General features: G+C 34.4%; 1 protein-coding gene across 1 annotated transcript in view; it reads right to left on the bottom strand.

Annotated features, from left to right (window-relative positions):
• LOC145247429 (kinesin-like protein KIF25) overlaps positions 1-18141 on the bottom strand; it is a 446897-nt gene that overhangs the window by 16924 nt on the left and 411832 nt on the right. The window contains exon 13 of the mRNA XM_080109187.1: positions 1632-1787. Coding sequence (XP_079965313.1) covers positions 1632-1787 — 156 coding nt within the window. The remainder of the gene's footprint in view (positions 1-1631; positions 1788-18141) is intronic.

Genomic DNA, 18141 nt, shown 5'->3' with positions numbered 1-18141 from the left:
GAACATTCATAACGAAGCCATAGTTCGTCCATGTAGAGACCATTGTTGCCACATGGACAGTGACAAAAAACGCGCTTCAAATCTAATATATCTCACACTGTCAGCCAAGTTCCCATAGCCTCTTACGTTTCAAGCCGCAATATGCCTTGTTTGGGGTAAAACTGAAAATGCATTCATCTCATTAAAATTTATCCTTGAGTGGGTCTCCGCCTTGATAAGTAACGACTCGTTATTAAATATTTAAAAACTTTTCAACATAAAAAATAAGACAATTTTAAAATCATGAGTCAATAAAATTTACTGAACTCAAAAAATAAAAAAAAAAAAGTGAAGTATGCATGGTCCCTCGTGAGTGCACAGTGAATGAGGCATTAAAAAATGACTAAGTTCATCACCCCCCCACACCTTTAGCCCCAAAAGTCCCCAGGGAACGTCAAATTCTGGTAGAAATGAACAAACAGGGCAGTTTTAGACTTTAACATACGTAAATTTGAGTTCTGCAACATGCAAAAAAAAAATATCACTAAGTTCATCATTTCCCTTTCCCCAATTAGCCCCAAAAGTCTTCAAGGCCTTAACATATTTAAATTTTAGCTCAGCACCATGCAAAACTGCTAAATAGACATCCACAGAAAATTTGGACAAATATGGTAAAATAATCCCAAAAATGGAGTGTTTTTATTAGCCTTAAAAGAGCCCATGGGGCACACCCAAGAGTTATCGCAAAGTATAGACAATACTTTCAACTGATATTCTAATTTTAAACAAATATTTTCATTAACTTCAACACAATTTAATTTGGATGCGACACCAGGATTTATTTTTTTATTTTTTTGGAATTCAATTTTGTTGGTTGTTGATAGACATGTTCATTCAATCTGCACTTTTAGCGAATAAAATGCTATTCCGAACTTCAGTTAATTAACTAAAAGAAATGCTATTTCAAAACTGAGCATGACAGACTAAAAGAAATGCTATTCCAAACTTCAGGTAACAGACTAAAAGAAATGCTATTTCAAAACTGAGCGTGACAGACTAAAAGAAGTGTTATTTTTAAACTGTGTATAGTAGACTAAAAGAAATGCTATTTTAAAACTGAGTGTGGCAGACCTAAGAATCCATCTTTCAAACTCCTAAGCCTAACATTCACAGGCAACCTGAATTGGAACGAATAACTCGAAGACATTGCCAAGGCTGCTAAAAACAAGATGAGTTCTTTCTATAGTGTTAGAAAATTACTCACACCAGAGAGCATCCCATATCTTTACAAAGTCATGAAGAATTGTTGCCACATTTATCCCACCCCGCTTCTCTGACTGTACTAACCCGCAGAAGTTTAAATGTAATGTGAACAAATATCTTTCTGCTCAATTCCTCACAGTTCCCTGTTTATACGATCTCAAATACGTTCCAAATGGCAATATACCTTGTTTAGGGCCAAAAAGAGTGATAAAATAAAAAAAAATAAAAATAAAAAACGTCGTTTGTTGTTGCTGTAATCATAGAATTTGATCTTGAATCCAGACTGAGGCTTATTGACCAAAACGTACTTTACGCGTAGATACTGCGATCGCAGCATGTGGAAATGTGTTTTTTTTTTTTTTTTTTTTTTTTAGCTTTTCTCTACTTACCAATGGAATCTTGCAGGAAGTGTGTTAGTCTACTGTTGCGATAAGGTACGTGTGACCTGTGCTCGGATAAAGCACCCAGGACATCTGCGAGAGCCGAGAGACTCTTGTTAATGTGAGCAGTCTCTCGAAAAGCTGCACCTTTCACTCCTGATAAACCTATAATAAAATATACAAAAAAAAAAAAAAAACGATAAGGGAAATGTTTCTTGTGTGTGTGAATCGAACAGTAACTAATAGAATTATAATTAAAGACGTAGAGTCGCAGACCAGAACAAAAGCCAGGCTTACGAGAAATTTAGTACCAAATCATTATATGATACACTTATATTAATCTATATAAATAAAACAGTAGATGTGTGTCTGTCTGTTTGTAAATATTTAACCAACAAACTCTTACCAGCCTCATAACACTGAAATTTACAGGAAATCGTCATTACACACCAAGGGTGGTTTATTTGTATGTATTAGTGATGGGACGATTCTAACATTTTTCCTGATTCCAATACAATTACTGATTCCAATTCTGATTCTTAATAAATTTCTAAATATTTAACTATAGAGATTTTATTTTTACCTATTACAGTAAAAACAAATGTTAAATGTGCAGATATTTTCTTTAACGTAAAAATAAATACTTGTAGCAGACGATCTGTAGATGTATGTTTTTGTGGTAACTTTAAAATCAATAAATATGTATTATTTTATCATTTACACCAGCAGTGGAAGATTTTCTTTCAAACAAAATGCAATAAAAAATTAAAAAGAATCGTTTTTGGCATCTTGAAATATGCACGATTTTTTTTTTTTCAGATTCCGGCACATCCAAAATTTCAGATTCTTTCAGTTCCTGGTTCTGATTCTGATTAATCATCCTTACACTAGTATGTCTGTCTCTCTGTCTGTTTGCAAATATTTAACCGATAAACTATTAAGCTACCGGTCACATAACACTGAAATAACCAGGAAATAGGAATCATACACCAAGGATGATCTATAAGAGTAAAATCTTTGTTTGGATGAATAACGCGTACACAAGTCGGCAAGTTGAAATGCAAAATGTTAATTTCAACTTCAACCGACATTTCTATTAGTTGGCGTTTGCGTAAAACTAATCATAGCTTAAAGTGGTTTAATTTTATAACTGTCTTATCTATATGTCTGGTTAGCTCAAACGGCATGGAACACGGCTGGAGTGTTAAATGTTTTAGTTTCAATTCTAGCTGATGGCATCCAGGTCATTTTTATATAAATATTCTATAAAGAATTGGCTCTTTAATAATAAATACGAAATCTGCATGAATTAAAATATATTTAAGTGTATTTTACGACCGGCGAGGTCGCCTCCGCCCCCATGCTAGTAAATAAATAAAATTAGTTCTTCAGTTGACCTGTATAATACGCATATAAACTTTTATTTAAAGATTTATATAAATGTATTAGTATTATCGTTTTCAATATATAATACAAACAATTATTTAAACAAATCATCATTATCATCATCATCATCATCATCATCATCAGTTTAACGTCCGTTTTACATACAAACATATGTTGGAAAGTTTTAGAAATTGACTTCCAAACTAACCTATTTCTGCACTGGTTTACATATATTCCTTTCAAGTCGATCTTTAACACTTCATCAAATAGTTCCTTTGGCCTCCCCCTATGAACTAACCCTGCTACCTCAACTGTTTTATATCTACTAGCTCTAAAATTCTCATTCATTTTTTTTTTTCAATGTGGCAGCAGTACATTTCATTTCTGTTACATACCTATATTTGAATTTTAACAGACATATTTTTTCTAGAAAGAATATTAACTGCGTTCACATCTTTTAATAACATATTAACGACTATATGACGTTATTAAAAATCTCCCTCTCTTTAACAACGCAAGGTCCCCTCCTTTTTTGAATTTCCAATGTCTTTTTCCGTTTCTGAAATAGAACAGCGTCACACTTTGCACATGAAAAAAATGTTCAAATATTTGTACTGGTGTTTTTGTTTTCTTAATCTCATTCATCCAGAGGAAGTCTCAAAATAAAGACGAAATGCTGATGAACCCAACTCGGTTTGTTCCTTTTTATTTCTCTTTCTTTCTTTCTTTCTTTCTTTCTCTCTCTCTCTTTATATATATATATATATATATATATATATATGCCGTTCGAGCGGTCGAATTTAAATCATAGCTAGAGGTAGTTGTTTGTCTAGCCGCATTGAGGAGCTGCTGTGATACAGCGAAACAGTACTGTATGTGGATGAATATATATATATATATATATATATATATATATATATATTGAGCACTTTTGAAGTAAATACTGAAAATCGCTATGAAATATTATATGTACTTATAATATTTTATGCAGATGTATTAAATAATAATCTTATTTAAACAATTCACTTTGTCTTTGTATGTCTGTTTGTCTCCATTTTTTCAAACTGTATCTCCTCCTAGACGAAAGGTCACAGAGTGGCACGGGGCGACTCAAATGATTACATTTTTGTGGACTGTTTTTATGATTCTTTACGCAGTCAGAATAATTGCTATGGGTTAAAATTGAAAGAAATTACAACTTGGCAAGCGTAAGTCGACTTAATCTGCTCTTTGCAAGTGCAAATACGAGGCGCGTGCAATAAGTAATGTCCCTGAACCACTTCCCATAGCAGTAGAGCAACAAAACTTGGCATAGTTATTAGTCTTTCTCTACATAGGAACCACCCAGAGTTATGCATTTCTCCAATCGTTTGATGCAGCTCTGGAGACCATTTTTGTAGAACACCCCAGGTTGGTCCTCCAACCACGACATGACTTCAGAAACCAAGGCTGCATCATCTGGGAAACGCTTTCCTTTCAAAAACAACTTTATGGCTGGGAAGAGGTGAAAGTCAGAGGGTGCAAGGTTAGGAGAGTAGGGAGGATGGGGAAGGATTTCATAACCACACGCCTGTGTTTCTGATCTAGTAACATGCGAGTTGAGGACCGGAGCGTTGTCCTGCAGGAGGAGAGTACCTTTGCTGATTTTGCCCCGCCTCTTGATTTTGATAGCTTTCCTTAATTTCCTCAAAAGTGAAGCATAATAGACTCCTGTAATTGTGGTACCCTTTGCCAGGAAATCTGTCACCACTACTCCGTCCTGGTCCCAGAAGACTGTGAGCATGACCTTGCCAGCGGAGGGCTGCACCCTTGCCTTCTTTGGAGGTGGTGAGTCCAAGTGCTTCCACTGCATTGACTGGACTTTGGTCTCTGGATCATAGTGGTGGACCCAGGTTTCATCCTGTGTAATCAGTCGTTTGAAAAACTTTGACTCATCTTCTTGGCACATCTCCAAATTCATCCTCGAGCACTCAGCGTGTTCTCGTTTCTAGAATGGTGTGAGCAACCTGGGAATTCATCTGGCAGACACCTTATGCATATGCAAATGGTCATAAATGATAGTTTCCACAGACCCTGTACTAATCTTGACATCTTTGGCTATTTGGCGAATAGTAATGTGCCGATCTTCCAAAATTGCAGCCTCAACTTGACGGACAGATGCCTCATCAATGGCAGAAGGAGGGGGGGGCGACCAGGTCTGGGAGCTGTTTCCACAGACTTCCAGCCATGTTTGAATTCACGATGCCAGCGTTTTACAAGGTCATATGATGGGGCATTATCACCATAACTTTCTTTTTTTTCCCCACTCTTTATCTGTGCCTAAATCCAAATGTAGATTCCATGAGCGAAGCTTCTTTCTTAGAACTGTACGCCAGTGGAACACTCTGCCGCTTGCCTCTTTCCCACCTGACTACAACTTTGACGTCTTCAAGTCCAACATAAACAAACTCCTGACAAACCGCCGCCTTAAGTAAGACACTCTATCAAAACCCCCATTACTAATGATTACTACAACACCATCTCATTAATTACTGTATATGCAATAACCCTTAACCCTGAGTGGCCTTCGGGCCTTGATAAGTGGTGACCCCCATGTAAAAATTTATAAAAAATAAAAAATAAAAAGTCTCCTGTGGTTTGCGTCCTTTCAAATACAAAAACCGGATCACTGCTCGACATTCAACAGGCTCCATTTCACACCTGAATCAATTCAAACACCTGTAAAACAGAAACCACAATTAGTTCAGAGCTGTAATGTCTCACATAACCCATAGAGATATAAATCATTGCACATGCAAAATTTCAGCTAGATCAGACAACTAAAAGTGGGCCAAGGGAATTAATTATTTCACGCCCCTCGTATATATACATTTATATGTAATTGTTAGTTTAATTTTACCGCTTCTTCATACAACGACGGTAAAATCTCTTTTGGTTTCTGTTTCGATTCTAACTGATAGCACCCGAGTCATATATTTTTTTACTTTCAAAATCATGACTGTATATTGGGTGCAATATCATGAAATAATCGATAGAGAATTTACTCTATAATAAATATGAAATTCGGATTAATTAAAATAACATATTAAAGCATATTTTACGATCGGGTAACGTCGGCCAACCCCCTTTATATATATATATATATATATATATATACTAGCAGTTCAGCCCGGCTTTGCTTGGATCCTATGTACTGTTCATAACTTTATGTGCATATATATATATGTCAGGTCATGTCATATGCTACTGGTACCATGTAACCCAGTACTACTTGCCTCATGGTCGGGTCACCGGCGACTAAACTGGTTCCCCCACTAAACTTGTTTGGTGAGGAGGGTGGTTAGTCTCCCTGAAGGATTAAAAACAAGACCTTCCAAAGGGCGAATGAACCCTTTTTCGAGGTCAACAGCCAACTAGCACCGTGTGTGTTTGTGTGTACGTATGTGTGTGTTGGGGTGGAGAGGGCTCCTGTAAGCCATGGTGAAGGCAACCTTTTTAGGAGAAGCAAATCTCTGATTTAAAAAAAACATAAAGCAGGAGACTAGTACCCGCATTAAGCTGGTCTGCAGTTTAACTTGTTGCTGGCTATCTTGCTCTTGCTTGTTGCTGGATCTCAACATTTTGAACAGAGAGAGAGAGAGAGAGAGAGAGAGAGAGAGAGAGAGAGAGAGAGAGAGAGAGAGAGACTATGCTGTTGTACAAAGCTAAGACTCTGTAACATCATCTGTGTATAGATACCCCCTTAGGGATTTGTCTATAAAAATGGTCCTGTAGCGATGGAAGTCAATTTTGGGCTCATGGACTTTAAGTGTCTGAGGCAGTGGCACTCGTCTGACAAGACGTTGCAATCATCATATTTCATATTCATATTCATATATATATATATATATATATATATATATATATATATATATATATATATATATATATATATATAAAAAAGTTTGACTCATGCCCAGATCACCTACATCTAGAATTTCAAGTGTTTAGACCGAAAATTGGTGGGGAAGTTTAGTAGAATATGCAAAGGTCAACTATTTCAACTTTGACCTCTTGGCAGTCAAATTTTCGCTCAAAAACTAACTAAAAACTTGCTGCATGTCTGAATACCCTTTATGTAAGATTTCAAATGTTTAAACCCAAAATTGGCAGAATTGTTTGCTAGAGACCGCGAAGGTCAAATCTTTTTAACTTTAACCCCTTGGCAGCCAAAATTTCGGCTAACACCGATTAAAAAGCTTGCCCTATGTCTGAATACACTTTATGTGACATTTCAAATGTTTAGACCAAAAATTGGCTAAGTAATTTGGTAGCGACCGCAGAAGTCAAAAATTGGCTGAGTAATTTGGTAGAGACCGTAGAGGTCAATTTTTTTAAAAATTTGACCCCAATTTTTACCCCTTAACATGCTTGGGCTCAAATCAAATTAAAAACTTAAATCCATGTCAAAGTAACCTACATCCAAAATTTCAAGTGTTTAGACCCAAAATGGGCGGAGGAGTTTGGTAAAGTTTTCAAAAGTCAAATCGTTGAACTTTGACCTCTTGACAGCCAAATTTCTCTCCGAAAACCGATTAAAAAGATTTTCCCAAATCTCAGTACTCCTTACTGTCAAATCTCGTGTTTGTAGACTGAAAATTGAAAGAGTTGTTTGTTGGGGAAATGTACACACACAGACACACACACACACACAACAACTTCACTTTTATATATATATATATATACATATATACATATATATATATATATATATATATACCTTGAACCTTGAATATATGTTTTCACAAAGAATAGAATAATATTAAAATAATTTAATAGAAAAAATAAGTGAAAAAAGTTTACGTTAAATAATTCAATTGTGAAGTTATTATTTCAAACGATAACAGAAAAGGATGGTCATAATTAAATTGTGGAATGAAATTGTAATAATTAAATGGCTTTTAGAGCAGTCTTTTATTCGGGAGCATCGAAAGGAGTGGTATATACTTTTAGATAGATCTCTCTTCTCTCCCTTTCTTTCTTTCTCTCTTATGTATATATACATATATATATATATATATATATATATATATATATATATATATATATATATGTGTGTGTGTGTGTGTGTGTGTGTGTGTGTTTGTGTGTGTGTGTGTGTGTGTGTGATATAAGAGAGGCATTATAATGCAAATTATGATTTACAATATTTATTGTTCATAAAACAAGGAATATAAGATAAAGTGAATTATTTCCTTATTTTATTGCCTTTCAAAAATATGTATTTTTTTTCTTCAGTGTAAAAATGTTAGCAAAGGAAGTTTATATAGTACAACCCCGGAATACGGTGGCCATAGGATATGTTTTTTTTTTCAGGTTACGATGTGGGATTACAATGTTTTCCGACCCCTAGTTTCCGTATTTACCCCGCCTTACGATTTAAGGTGTTATTTATAATGGTATTTGATTAGATACATGTTTACTGTACTGTATTTTGTTACATGTTTTGTTTTAATGCTGTATCCCGGGATTCTGTTCTGTATAAGCTTGCTATAATATTGCTGGTTAGCGCAAAAATAAGGAGCATCAAAGTTCGAAAGATTTTGCGAAGGATTATCCCTGTATATAATAAAAGAGGCGCAGTTTTTCCCCTCTGGACCAAAATACCGTATATAGACAGCACTTTTTTTTTACATAGGCATCACCACTTATCAATGCCAAGAGGCCACTCGAGGATAAGGGTTAAAGAGTGTACAGTAGACAATTGGACAATATAGTAACCATTAGTAACGGAGATTCGGTAAATTTGTTAACTTATATTGAACGGCTTATCAAAAACTTGTTTACGTTAGACTTGAAGACAACCATATTGTAGTCAGCTGGAAAGCAGAAAAACCGGAAGACAATTCGATAGGCGTGCAGTTCTAAGAAAGAAGCTTTGCTCATCGAATCTACGCTTAGGTTTAGGCACAGATAAAGAGTGGTGTAAACTAGTGATAGTGTTTTCTGCTAAACGGGTGTTTGTTGTGAAAGTTTGGCGAGGGGGGACCATAGAATGGAGCTCAGCCGAGCACCTGCCATGAAAATAACATACAAATGTATTATTCTACGCTATTAGCTATTATCTTATTTAACTATAGAACGACATTTTAGACACATTAATTCGTAATATTAAAACATTGGATTTAATCCTAGGAGCGACATCATCATCATTGCCATAACCTACAGAGGAAATAGTTCCGATTTTACCCCCCTATTCACCAAGTACTCCCATCGTTCCCCTATCACATCGCGTATTTTTCCTTACAGGGTACTTAAATTTAAACCCCTCCCTACGTAACTGATTTATTCACTATTTGATATAGCATTTACCTTTTATTCTTGTATACTAAAAATACTAACGTCTCTCCAATACTTGTTCTTCTCATTCTGATTGGCTGATAGGACCCATTCACCTATTAATGATTTAATGGAATGAAATTATTCCCTTTAATTAACAAGGACTTCGCCAGCTTACTACTCGATTAACGATACAGACATATAATTACATTTTAGCCAACTATCGTAATCCAACAGTTTGCTATGGGTTTTTTTCTGTTTTTTTCCACTATACATTTGTTTTTCTTACATATTATCGAAATGTACATAAATCCTTAAACAGTTTGCTTTGTTTTTTCCCTATACATTTGTTTTTCCTATAAATCATCGTGTTATATAGGAGTTTCATTGAGAGAGTTTTATTAAAAGATGAGTCTTAGAGAGAGATGCTTATTAAAAGTGATGCTGTATCTTAGTGAGAGATGTGTTGTAAGTACTCAGAGAGAGAGAGAGAGAGAGAGAGAGAGAGAGAGAGAGAGAGAGAGAGAGAGAGAGAGAAGTTGTATAAGAGACCTTGAGAGATATTGTTCATGTTATGAGAGATTCTTATATATTAAATGTTCATTCCTTAATTGATTTGAATGGAAGAAGAAGAAAGCTCTTTGAGTGAGGACATAGTGTTCAGACAGTTCGGACATGATGATGTTGAGACGTGTATGTAAAGATATATAACACAAATATATAATACAATTCCACTTTACTTTTTTGTAAGAATCATAAGACACAAGACGAGCTTTACAAAAAACACTTGATGGTTTATTTCGTCACACGGCCGTGTTTCAATCACCAAGAATTCAAAGTCTCACATTTTTTTCTTGAAGTGACATCTCGCTCCTAGACGACTGACTGTCCCTCTCCGAGTTTTCTCACTGACTGACTAACTCTAACTAAAGTTTTTCTCTATTCCTAGAACTCTCTATTTTCCGTGACGTCATACACATGTTAAAATATGTGCCTTCTTTCACGTGTTATGGACATACGTGTCCAAAACTTTTCCTATTTCTCAGTAACCTATTTTTCCAATATGTTAAAAACATTATCTTATAAGCTGCATTCTTTCAATTTAAAATTTCATAACAAACTTGATAGTTAACATTCTTTCTTTGAAATATTTATCTATATTCTAAACAAATGTTTGTTTTACATTTTTAAATTCTCACACGTAATCTATTTCTAAACTAGATTACGGGGTTCGAATTTCGCCTATGCTATTTCATTTTCATTTTAAACTAAATTCTCCATTTTTATACTTACATGAAAAGGGGACAGCCCTTATCATGTAACAATCGAAATGTATAGAAATTTGCTTTTTTGTGCTTTCCTTTTCTGTGTTTTCTGGGTTTATTTACATTTTCATACTTTCCGTTTTATTTTACATTTTTTTATCATCAATTACAGACAAATACAAGAAATGAGTTTCTATTCATTTCCGTACTTACTGCCTTTGTTATCAATTATTTAGTGACTAATTGTTTTGTTTTCCACCTTTTCTTTTTGCCTAACCATTCTTAAACTCGCTAAAAAATAGATTTTTCGAATTAGATTTTATTGGGGGGGGGATTACAGCCTTTGTAGTTTAAAATAAGATCTAAGCACCCGCCTTTTAATTTAGAATTAATTATTCACTTAGTTAAGGCGTAGAAGACTTAACAGGCGAAAATTATTAAAAAAAAAAAAAATACGAAGAAAAAAAAAATGATACAGTAGAATTTAATTATCTACCAAGCTAAAACATTTATTTTTTTTTAAGTTGTAACTTATTTTGTTAAACTGGTTTTTACACACTGATTAAAAAATAAACAAACGGATGCTTACCGCTTAATTGGCAAGGAAGCTTAATTACCCCCAAATTGGAAACAAATGACTTATTCTACCACTAACCCTAAGTTCGAGTTGCACTTCCAAATTGATAGCAGGAATGAAATTAAAAGAGCTTAAACACAGTTTTAGCACGTATAAAATATACTTGAATTTTACTGCTTTTGGTATCAGGTATATTGATTTTTGTTATTGTTTACAATTTCTCGAATGTTAATTATTCTACACATTGCCGAATGACTGTGTTGTCCCTACTTATTTGTCTCCAAAGAGCCAAAATTCATGATTTTACTTATTTTTACTATTTTTTTAACGTTTATTATTCCATTTAATTGTCAGCATGAACCACCTTTTTTAAGTTTAAGTTTATTCCGTTTATTTTGGTGCAAAAATTAATAATATACCGTTTTCCACCTGCGATAACAAATATATTTCCTACGATGGCAAATATCGGTTTTTACTTCCCCCCCCCTCACTCCAAAAAAATAAATAAAGAACTATGGATTGGGGAAACTTTTTTTTTTTTAATTTTCAATCTTAAAGGATTTCTCCTTCAATGAACAAAAACAGAAAAGATAAAATATAGTATCAGAACACATATTATACTTTAACGTTAATTTTATTTAGAAAACTAAAAAATAATGCAAATAAACCGAAAATAAAAGGAGATTGTAAAATTGGCGAATATTTAAATCATATTTTTCCTTCATTAAAATATTTTAAAGCAGATACAAATATACTCGATTGTGGATGGCGGGCATGAAAAGTGCTGTTCAATCCAAAAAAAACTTCGAATGTCCTGGAAATGAGGAATCATTTTAATAAATTTATATGAAAAAAATGATCCCCCACTTTAAATTCTAAAATATTTTATTCGAAATATTCATACGTAACTGTCTAAAAAAGCACACTCTCATATTTTACAGAGGGATTGCTAAGGGTTCTCATCTACTGTTGAATACAGTTATAATTCATTTTTCAAATTGACAAACTTAATCTTTTCCCTTTAGATATATTCTCAAAGATTTTCATCTTGTGCTATTTTCCCCTACATACGTTTGTGCCATTTTTACCTCCCCCTCCCCGATTCCCTCTAGTTAAAAAAAATCTATCAAGTAATTCAGATTTAAATTTGACGCCTATGTTTTGCGAATTTAAAAAAACAAAATTTTTTGCAAATATTAATTCATCCTATATTTATGGAGAATTTATTCGGCAATATTCAATGTTTAGGTACGCCATTATTGTGATGTTTAATGTGTAATATATTTCAATTTAACTTTCATTATAACCACTGTTTTATTTTATGATTTTGTTTCTTGCAAAACAAAATATACCCTCTCCAAAAAAACAGGTAAAAATGGTTGATAAAACGTGAAAGCCTTCTGGGGAGCTAAACACTTCAATATATTTCCAGAAATATATAGAGCATTTTGTCTATTGAATATTATACTATATTCACAATATTTTTTATGTAGGGTACGAAGTTAAACTGCGGTGTTTTTCTTTTTTGGAGATTGTGTGTGTGTGTGTGTGTGTGTGTGTGTGTGTGTGTGTGTGTGTGTGTGTGTGTGTGTGTGTGTGTGTGTGAATTAATCGTTTCTGAAAATTTCAGATGACAAAAATTTAAAATTTAGCGATTTTCTGGAGATTTCTTTTCTCTGATCTAGCGGGTTTTTAGAATCTAATTTGCCAACACTGGCTGGGGGGGTTCTCAATATCCTTACTACATACCTATCTCCACCTGTTCATGACATTCGATAGTCATTCTTTCCATGAGGAGTTGGGGGTGTCTGTTCTGAAAACCGTTCGTAACATGAGGAGGGTGCGGGTTGGGCGGCACGGCAACAAACACCAACAACAACATCAACGACAACAACAACAATAACAACAGCCTTACTTTAATTTTTTCGACCACAAAAGTACATTCAACAATAAAAACCACCGTATAAAAACAACACTAGCGAATAAATACTAGGAACTCAAAGAAAGCGCACATTCGCCGGTAGTCAAATGGAAAATAATAAGACAAGCTACCACGTGTAGGCATTTAGACGACCCATGTAAATTATGCTTTCATGAAAAATTTGCTATCCTGTACTTTAAAGAACCCCAAAATCTATTAAACTGTAGGAGAGAAATAGCAAATAACTGTGTTCACAAAATAAAATTTACTCTAGGATAGCGATACAAAATAGTTTTAAAACTAACAAAAACAATAGAAAATAAACAAATAAATAAATTAAATAAACATGAATATACATAAACGATCACACATATATGTATGTATATATATGTGTATATATATATATATCTGCATATATGTATGTACACATATGTATATTTATATATAAAAAAATATATAAAAAAATGTCTGCCTTAAACCACTAAACTAGTTTTAAAACAGATCCTTTGTTCGATAAAATGCGTGCCCATTGGCTGATAAGAAGGGGCGCGGTGGATACTAGAAAGCTGATTGGCTAACTAAAATCCTCAACAGAAGAGGACCATATAAAAACGATAAACAACCACAGAATTCGCGCATAAGCCTGAGGAATCCTAGAGTGGATGAAACGCCGAATATTCAGTGTAGCTTAATCGCCATATATATTTTATAAATTACTAACTAGCTCTACCTACGTATTAAGCACTTTTGAAGTAAATACTTAAAGTTTACGCATAAATCTATACTTTTGCATATTAATTTATGTGAGTAAATGAAGTAGTTATATATATATATATATATATATATATATATATATATAGGGGGGTTGTGTGTATGTCTGTATCAGAGTAGTTTTTTTTTTCTTTTTTATCCGTGTTAGAAGCATTCACTTAAGTTTGAATTTTAAAATAAAATGCATATGGAATACGTTTGAAGTCAAATTACAACGCGAAATTATTAAAATAAACAAGTGTTTATTTTTAAGATATATTTCGGAGTAAAACTTCCTCGTTAGTATTTTATTTATTTTTTCTCTTTTTCCTTGCCATGGTGTTAAGTTGAAGGAAGTTGAACGTGATTTTAACTGCGATGTTGTTTTTGAAATGTCAGAAGGATGCGCCTGGCCACACGATCTGAAAATATATAAGACTGACGAGTGAGTTTACTCAGAAATATATCTTAAAAATAAACACTTGTTTATTTTAATAATTTCGCGTTGTAATTTGGCTTAAAACGTATTCCATTTTATTTTGAAATTCAAATTTCTACCAACGCTTCTAATACGGATAAAAAAAAAGAAAAAAAAAATCTACCCTGGTTTTTCAATTTTTGTATGTGCATTTTAGGTGGGTATATGTATCTGACCTTCTCACGCGAATGATCTTAAAAGATAAATTTATTGAAATGAACATTCGCGTTTATCAGCTCCTTTAAAAACTTATTTTCGTGTCGTTCGTGTCGTTATTAATCTCCATCAATTTGAATGATTTGGCGAAACGAAGAACGATACCAAACTACGAATCCTTCCTTTTAGAACAGACTTGCATTTCATTACACAATTCGCTGAACAACCTCCTGTCTGTTTGTTTGCAAGCAACGATTCTTGACAAGTCCTTACACGAAGAGGACATAACACGGCAGGTGGTATCTCTCTTACTTTTCCTCTCTTCTGGCGAATTCAGAACATCTGCTCTCTCTCTCTCTCTCTCTAATTAGCATGAACTTATAAGCCTCTATCTTATGAGGTTCACGAAGCGGACTTGATCAGACAAAAACCGAAACAAAATGTGATAACAATCACCAAATAAAACAAAGAAAGACAAAGCCATACTACTACTACTACTACTACTAATAATAATAATAATAATACTAATACTAATAATACTACTACTAATAATAGCATTAATATTAATAGTAGTAGTAGCTGCATACCATCAACCTTCTAGTGACTGATGAGGCCAGCTCTCAATCTCCAATACCATCTACATGTACTATTTATCTAAGTTCGTAGACCATTTGATCATCCTTGACTTGACTTGATCTGGGAGTTTTTTTTTTTACATGAAGCTGTGTTGCGTCGAGCCTGACTCATTTTCTCGTACCAAACAGGCTAATCTAGTGGTAGAACAAGATGAAGACAGTTGGAGACCAAGCAGAATGCAGGAGCTGCCAGAAGTGTCGCCATCTTCCTACATACAGCACCAGGTATTTCCAAATGGTCACCCCTTTGGTACTGGCCAGACTCAACGTTACTCAACTTCAGTGATCTAACAAAAAGCCGGTGTCAACGTGAATAATCAATCAAGTATCAATATTAGTAGTAGTTATGGGACGATTCTAATATTTTTCCCGATTCCAATGCAATTAGTGATTCCATACTAAATTCCCGATTCCGATACAATTACCGTTTCCGATTCTGATTCTTTATAAATCTCTAAATTTATAACTAGTTGGTATATATGGACTTATTATATCTATATATCTATAAAAGTGAAATTGTTTGTGTGTGTGTGTGTGTGTGTGTGTGTGTGTGTGTGTGTGTGTGTGTGTGTACATTTCCCTACCAAATTACTCTGGCAATTTTCGGTCTACAGACTCGAGATTTGACTAGAATTTTTAACATTATTTTCATTTTCAGCACCCTCGAAAACCTATAATAGTGGTAATTCAAAAGATTTTTGGAGGATGGAAAGATACTGCAACTTTACTGAAGCATTTTATGGCTATAAAAAATAGGCTCTGGATGATTCCTTTAATGTGCGGCCTTAAAAGCAAATCTCACATAGCCTACTACACAATTCAGGTCATTACCTTTCCAATAAGTCTTCATTTGTTAAATTCTAGTCAATAGTCGTTGAGATTTGAACTTATAAAATTGCTAAAAAGGTGATATGTATTTATATATCTATAAAAGTGAAATTGTCTGTTTGTGTGTGTGTCTGTGTGTGAACATTTCCCTACAAAACTACTCTGTCAATTTTCAGTCTACAGACTCGAGATTTGACGTAAGGGGTATTGAGATTTGGGAAATCTTTTTAATCGGTTTTAGGCCAGAAATTTGGCCGACAAAGGGTCAAGGTTCAGCGATTTGACCTTTGAAAACTGTACCAAATCCCTCCGCCACTTTTAGGTCTAAACACTTGAAATTTTAGATGTAGAGTACTTAGACATAGATCAAACTTTTTAATTTGGTTTGAGCCCAAAACAATAAACGTTAAGGAGTTAAAATTGAGGTCAATGTTTTAAAAAAAATTGACCTCTGCGGTCTCTATCAAATTACTCAGCTAATTTTTGGTCTAACCATTTTACATAAAGTGTATTCAGACATAAGGCAAGCTTTTTAATCGGGTTTTGGTCGAACTGCCAAGGGGTCAAAGTTTAAAAGATTTGACCTTTGCGGTCTCTAGTAAACTATCCAGCCAATTTTGGGCCTAAACATTTGAAATTTTACATAAAGGATATTCAGACATGCAGCAAGCTTTTAATCAGTTTTTAGGCGAAAATTTGGCTGCCAAGAGGTCAAAGTTAAGAGAGTTGACATTTTCAGACTCTATCAAACTCCTCTGCCAATTTTGGGTCTAAACACTTGAAATTTTAGATGTAGATTACCTAGACATGAGTCGAACTTTTTCTATATATATATATATATATATATATATATATATATATATATATATATCCATATTCACATAAAGTTATGAACAGTAAATAGGGCCCGAGCAAAGCCAGGCTGAACTGCTAGTATATATATAAATAAATGGTGTCATTCGTTACAGGTTGATACCAGTGCATCTTCCTCGGTGCTGATACAAAAGTGCTCTATGTAACATCTCAAATCCATTTCAACATGTCTCTTGCCAGATCGCTTACTTTATGAACAGATGTTATATTTTCTGAGTCGAAATGGTCTTTGTATATTTTTCACTGCAACTCCACTGGATTTGTCTCAGTGATTCATTTGCCATAAACGATTTGCTGGAGTAGTTTGCGCCCTGGAGTTAATCGTGTAAAGAATGAAAATTGTTAATGGAGGCTATATAACGGAGGGCATTTATCAAAACAGTTGAAATCTTAAGGAAAATCCTTAAATGCAGAAAACAATACACATGAACTATGAACACTAACCAGCCACATGGAAGTTACAACAGAAGTAAAACTAAAAAAACAAAACATTGCCAGGGCCGTTGCGAAGAAAGTAGGCTCTCTCTACCGTGCTAGAAAACTACTGACACCTGAAAGTATCCTGTACCTCTATAAGGCCACCATTCGACCATGTATGGAGTATTGCTGTCAAATTTGGACTGGTGCATCTGCTGCTAGTCTCTCGCTCCTAGACAAGGTTCAAAAGAGAGTCGCCAATCTGATAGGCCTGAACTGGCATCTAAGCTTCAGCCTCTGTCCCATCGACGAAACGTTGCATCCCTCTGCCTGTTCTACAAGTATTTTAATGGTGAATTCTCTGACGAACTGCAGACACTTGTGCCCCCACGACGTAGACACCCTCGACAAACCCGACAGGCGCTTAAATCCCCACCCCCATGCAGTAGAGATCCCTAGATGTAAAAGATCTTTCCACTCCAGTAGTTTCTTCCCCAGAACCGCTAGACTCTGGAATTCCATTCCAGGTCCCTGCTTCCCCAACTGTACTGACATGCAGAAGTTCAAGTGTAACGTGAATCGACATCTTGCTGCCCAAATCTCAACATAGTGCCCCAGTAGTTGCTGCCCCTGATAGTAGCCCCCTACACCAAAGTGGCAATGTGCCTTGTTTGGGGTGAATATGTAAAAAAAAACAAAAAAGATAGTAATATTAATAGTAGGTATGGGACGATTCCAATATTTTCCCCTATTCTGAAATAATTACCAATTCCATACGAAATTTCTGATTCTGATAAAATTACTGATTCCGATTCTTTATAAATCTCTAAATATTTAACTATAAAGTTGTTATTTTTCTCCAATTACCATAAAAATACATGTTAAATGAGAAGATATTTTCTCAAACGTTAAAGT

The sequence above is a fragment of the Euprymna scolopes genome, chromosome 25 (assembly GCF_053919585.1).
Source record: "Euprymna scolopes isolate OS-2025 chromosome 25, ASM5391958v1, whole genome shotgun sequence".
In the NCBI taxonomy this organism is placed as follows: Eukaryota; Metazoa; Mollusca; class Cephalopoda; order Sepiida; family Sepiolidae; genus Euprymna; species Euprymna scolopes.
This window is presented reverse-complemented; position numbering and strand designations above follow the sequence as displayed.